At 52.3% G+C, this 5,601-nt stretch overlaps 2 protein-coding genes across 5 annotated transcripts in view; both read left to right on the forward strand.

The window, feature by feature from the left end:
- Positions 1-64: 64 nt before the first annotated feature.
- Positions 65-3,573, forward strand: LOC119352813 (heat shock protein 90-1-like). The gene is made up of 3 exons (XM_037619397.1): positions 65-486; positions 621-762; positions 1,390-3,573. The coding sequence occupies exons 1-3, from the start codon at positions 334-336 to the stop codon at positions 3,234-3,236; spliced, it is 2,142 nt and encodes a 713-aa protein (XP_037475294.1). The 5' UTR covers positions 65-333; the 3' UTR covers positions 3,237-3,573.
- Positions 3,574-4,051: 478 nt separating this feature from the next.
- The window catches only part of LOC119352814 (protein NONRESPONDING TO OXYLIPINS 2, mitochondrial-like), a 3,423-nt gene continuing 1,873 nt past the window's right edge, over positions 4,052-5,601 (forward strand). For all 4 annotated transcript variants that reach the window (XM_037619400.1, XM_037619398.1, XM_037619399.1 and 1 more), the window contains exons 1-2: positions 4,052-4,204; positions 4,283-4,395. In XM_037619400.1, coding sequence (XP_037475297.1) covers positions 4,068-4,204; positions 4,283-4,395 — 250 coding nt within the window. In that variant the 5' untranslated portion in view covers positions 4,052-4,067. The remainder of the gene's footprint in view (positions 4,205-4,282; positions 4,396-5,601) is intronic.

The following is a 5,601-nucleotide window of genomic DNA, read 5'->3' on the forward strand; positions in this document are numbered from 1 at the left end:
GGAAGGGAGAGAGAAGGAGAAGGCCCAAGAAGCTTCGGGAACCCCCGCGAGCGCGCGCCCAAACTCCCGCCGGCCGCCGCTCACCGCAACCCGCCGAAGGCACCTTCGGGAACACATGCGAAGCCACCCCCATCGATCCCCTCTCCGGGTATAAATCCTCCCGCTCGCCACCTGTTCGTCCATCTGTCCCCAAATCTCTCAGCGCGACAAGCAATCACCACCGCAGCGAGCAAATCGGCTGCATTGCAGCGAGGAACCACCACCCCATCCAATCCATATCCCCCCAGCCCAATCTCGTGCGATTTCCCGGTGAGAGCGGATCGGCGGAAGGCCATGGCGACGGACGTGCAGATGGGCGGCGGCGCGGCGGAGACGGAGACCTTCGCGTTCCAGGCGGAGATCAACCAGCTGCTCTCGCTCATCATCAACACCTTCTACTCCAACAAGGAGATCTTCCTCCGCGAGCTCATATCCAACTCTTCTGATGTACGTCTCTCTCTTCCTTCCTTGCTCTGTGTGTTTCTTCTTCTCTGCTTCCTCTGCTTCTATGCCATGTTTGTTCGTTCATCAGATGAGAGATGATTTTGGTTGCTCGATTTGCTCACACGCGAATGCTGCAGGCGCTTGACAAGATCCGCTTCGAGAGCCTGACGGACAAGAGCAAGCTGGACGCGCAGCCGGAGCTCTTCATCCGCCTCGTCCCCGACAAGCCCAGCAAGACGCTCTCCATCATCGACAGCGGCGTCGGCATGACCAAGTCAGGTATCCATCCATCTATCTATCTATCTATGCCCGCCTCCCCTCCCTCCTCCTCTTTCACTCTCTCCCAATCAGTCAATCATGGACGCTGGTCGAATTTTCGATGTGCTGAATCCCTTGAATGAATGCATGAATTTCTAACGAGAGCTAATCCAGAGTTTCAGACTGAATTTCCATTTGCCCCTGATGCCTGAATTACTGAATTTTCATGTTCAGTCGTTGCTGAATGCCTGAATGAATGTCTGAATGTCTGACGAGAATTAATCTAGAGTTTCAGACTGACTGAATATGTTTTTTTTCACGTGTGTGCGGATGATTGGCTGAATTTTTTACATGTGCCATCGTAGCTGAGTCCCTGAGTCTCTGAATTTCTAGGAACTTAATTCAGAGTTTCAGACTGACTGAATATATTTTTTACATGTGCTATCGTCGCCTGAGTCCCTGAATGTCTGAATCTCTAGAGAACTAGCACTTCAGAGTTTCAAGACTGAATATTCATTTGCCTACTAGATTTCCGACGGGAAGTAAATTGATTTTGCTCCCCTTCACATGGGCGCTGAATCTTGACGTGCAACCGTTGCTGAATCCCTGCATGCCTGAATTTCTGACGGGAACCAAAATTGTGTGCAGACCTTGTGAACAACCTGGGCACCATCGCGCGCTCCGGCACCAAGGAGTTCATGGAGGCGCTGCAGGCGGGCGCGGACGTGAGCATGATCGGCCAGTTCGGGGTCGGCTTCTACTCGGCCTACCTCGTCGCCGAGAAGGTGGTGGTCACCACCAAGCACAACGACGACGAGCAGTACGTGTGGGAGTCGCAGGCCGGCGGCTCCTTCACCGTCACGCTCGACACGGAGGGCGAGCGGCTCGGGCGCGGCACCAAGATCACGCTCTTCCTCAAGGACGACCAGCTCGAGTACCTGGAGGAGCGCCGCCTCAAGGACCTCGTCAAGAAGCACTCGGAGTTCATCAGCTACCCCATCTACCTCTGGACTGAGAAGACCACCGAGAAGGAGATCAGCGACGACGAAGACGAAGACGCTTCCGAGGAAAAGAAGGAAGGCGAGGTCGAGGAGGTCGACGATGACAGGGACAAAGACGAGAGCAAGAAGAAGACGAAGAAGGTGAAGGAGGTGAGCCACGAGTGGGCGCAGATCAACAAGCAGAAGCCCATCTGGCTGCGCAAGCCGGAGGAGATCAGCAAGGAGGAGTACGCGTCCTTCTACAAGAGCATCACCAACGACTGGGAGGAGCACCTCGCCGTGAAGCACTTCTCGGTGGAGGGGCAGCTGGAGTTCAAGGCGGTGCTCTTCGTGCCCCGCCGCGCCCCCTTCGACCTCTTCGACACCCGCAAGAAGATGAACAACATCAAGCTCTACGTGCGCCGCGTCTTCATCATGGACAACTGCGAGGAGCTCATCCCGGAGTGGCTGGGCTTCGTCAAGGGCGTCGTCGACTCGGACGACCTCCCCCTCAACATATCCCGCGAGACGCTGCAGCAGAACAAGATCCTCAAGGTCATCCGCAAGAACCTCGTCAAGAAGTGCATCGAGCTCTTCTTCGAGATCGCAGAGAACAAGGAGGACTACGCCAAGTTCTACGAGGCCTTCTCCAAGAACCTCAAGCTGGGCGTGCACGAGGACTCGCAGAACCGCGCCAAGCTCGCCGACCTGCTCCGGTATCACTCGACGAAGAGCGGCGACGAGCTCACCAGCCTCAAGGACTACGTCACCCGGATGAAGGAGGGGCAGAAGGACATCTACTACATCACCGGCGAGAGCCGCAAGGCCGTCGAGAACTCGCCCTTCCTGGAGCGCCTCAAGAAGCGCGGCTACGAGGTGCTCTTCATGGTGGACGCCATCGACGAGTACGCCGTTGGGCAGCTCAAGGAGTACGACGGCAAGAAGCTCGTCTCCGCCACCAAGGAGGGCCTCAAGCTCGACGAGGAGACCGAGGAGGAGAAGAAGCGCAAGGAGGAGAAGAAGGCCGCCTTCGAGGGCCTCTGCAAGACCATCAAGGACATCCTGGGCGACAAGGTGGAGAAGGTGGTCGTCTCGGACCGCATCGTGGACTCGCCCTGCTGCCTGGTGACCGGCGAGTACGGGTGGACGGCCAACATGGAGCGGATCATGAAGGCGCAGGCCCTGCGGGACAGCAGCATGGGCGCCTACATGTCCTCCAAGAAGACGATGGAGATCAACCCGGAGAACGGCATCATGGAGGAGCTCCGCAAGCGCGCCGACGCCGACAAGAACGACAAGTCCGTCAAGGACCTGGTGATGCTGCTCTTCGAGACGGCGCTGCTCACCTCCGGCTTCAGCCTGGAGGACCCCAACACCTTCGCCGCCAGGATCCACCGCATGCTCAAGCTCGGGCTCAACATCGATGACGACACTGGTGCCGAGGAGGAGGACGCCGACATGCCCGCGCTGGAGGAGGAGGGCGCCGAGGAGAGCAAGATGGAGGAGGTGGACTGAACCTCCTGAAGGAGATGAAACAACAGAGTCTTGTCTGTCCATGGGTGAGTTGAGTTCTGGTGGTCGTTTGGTCGGTGTCGTGAGTTGAGTCCAGTTAGAAGTTACTACTAGAGTGTCAGTGTCGTTGTGTTTGACGAGTCTCGGGGTCAAATTTCAGTGTCTTTTGGCGATGTATGAGATGTGAGAACTGGAGGGAGTTTGTCTGGTCGAATTCTGAAGAGACGGAGAGAGAAGGGTCTGAATCTGAAAAACATTTGTGTTCTGAGCTGAAACTGCCGTTCGATAAAATTTGAGTTAAGAGTCCAAAGGAAGTTCTTGTGTTTGTGCCTGAATTGAATTTGATTTGCATCTATCTATCTGTGAGATGGTTCTTGTGTTGTTTCAGATTGAGGCCTTTTTGGTTTAGAGGAATCTTGTAGGAATCTTGCCTCTTTGGTTTAGAGGAATCTTGTAGGAATCTTACTGGTTTAGAGGAATTTCATAGGATAGGAGTTCTATAGGAAAAATTTCTTTAGAGCCCTTTGGTTTGTAGAAATGGAATCCTATTCCTATGAGCAGTGGATGGTTTGAGATCTAACTTGTTTTTTGAACTGGTTTGAGATCTAACTGAAATTCTGAGGCAGTGGATATTTCAAGGTCACGCGTAGCGCACCCCTTTGATTTGATAAAATGGGCCAAATCGTGACCGAGCGATTTGCGGGCCAATAATGGGCCATTACGTACGAAATTTGACTCCGGGGATGGCCCAGACAAAGAATGGGCTTTGAAGTGTCCGCTAGGGTTTAACGTCATCGAACACCGCACGTCGTCCGACGGGAAAAAGGAAGAGAAATGGCATCCTTGGCCCGCGCCGCCGCCACCGCCGCCAGAGCGGCCCTCCGCCCGGCGCCCCTCGCCGGCCGCGGCCTCGGCCTCGGCTCCTCCCTGCCGTCTTCCTCCCCCGCACGAGCCGCCCGTATCCTCCGCAGGTATGCTGTTGTCCAGTAGATGAGCGAAGTGGATCGATGGGCGTGGCTGTGTGTGTGTGACATTGAGGTTCCCTGCAGGTCGGCGGTGGCGGGGCTGGAGACGCTGCTGCCCCTGCACACCGCGGTCGCGTCGGCGCGCCTCAAGTCCTGCATCGCCGTCGACTCCACCTGTTGGTGCTCCCTCTCCCAAGGTACCAAACCCGCGCAGCGCCTTATCCATCCCCCTTTCAGTTTGTTTTTCTGGTTGCCCACATTTGCATTAGCTGGATGTGTCAGTGTCAAATTAATTTATATGTCCACTAAGAACAACCCTGTAAAATCCTCGAGTTTGACACCTACAACTGAATACAATGTTGAGTGGTGCGTGGTATTGCATTGCGATGGGGAAGAGCTGTCGGTACAGTTATGAATACTGGCTGTTTTCGACATGCAAACCTGCACACAAGAGAGTGAATCCTGTTGATGCTACATGATTTATGAGTTTCAATACGGAAATGCGGTGTTACTGTGGAGGGATTCAGTGACCGACATGCATAGATAATAGTTGAATATATGGCGGTGAGAAGTATTGTTCATTCTTAGTCGAGACTAAATCACCTAGTTTGTAAACCTTTATATCTGTGAGTGATATATAATGACCCCTTGCACTACAGTGATAAGATTTTAGAACACCTTGAGGCTACCTGTTTGTTATACCTGCTGGTTGTTACTGTTGCTCTTCTTTATGAAGGTGGTTAGTATTTAACATACATCGTTTTAGCGCCAAGTTACTAAACAATGTTTGTTTCTGGTCAGTTAGGATGATTTGTCCACTTTTTTATCCATTGTCCTCAACTAATTCCGTGTATTAGTTCGGGTTTGGTTAATTTTATAGTATGTATGACCATGTGTTTTCTTTGCTTGACTTTCTCTGTCGGTGACAGCGTCTTCACGGCACTGTGCAGTTTAAGTAAGCTGAGTGCTTCATAGTAGAAAAATCAATCCAAAATGTTGTACTTCTTGATCTTCATAAATCTGATCGGTTAAGGATCGATGTGTAGTGATGAAGAATGAACTTCATCGGCATAGTTTTTCGAATTGCAGTAGTACCAGATCCTTGATTTTCATGGATCTAGATACCTGTATATTTATATCTTTTTTACTTGACGATTTTGTCACATTTCTTGCAATGGATCCATGGGCGCCTTGCATTTTGGATTTGAGTGAGTAGTTTTTGGTTTATGCGATATCCGGAAGGTTACCACCTTAGAATATCCATTTTGTATCACTTCACCTAGAGACAACACCACAAGTAACATCTGCAACCATTTGTGTGTGTCCTTGTTCTCATAGTTAATTTTACCTTTCCTACCACACATCCCCTCCTAACAGTTCCTCACCATGCTCTCTCTTGTACC

The sequence above is a fragment of the Triticum dicoccoides genome, chromosome 2A (genome assembly GCF_002162155.2).
Source record: "Triticum dicoccoides isolate Atlit2015 ecotype Zavitan chromosome 2A, WEW_v2.0, whole genome shotgun sequence".
Lineage (NCBI taxonomy): Eukaryota > Viridiplantae > Streptophyta > Magnoliopsida > Poales > Poaceae > Triticum > Triticum dicoccoides.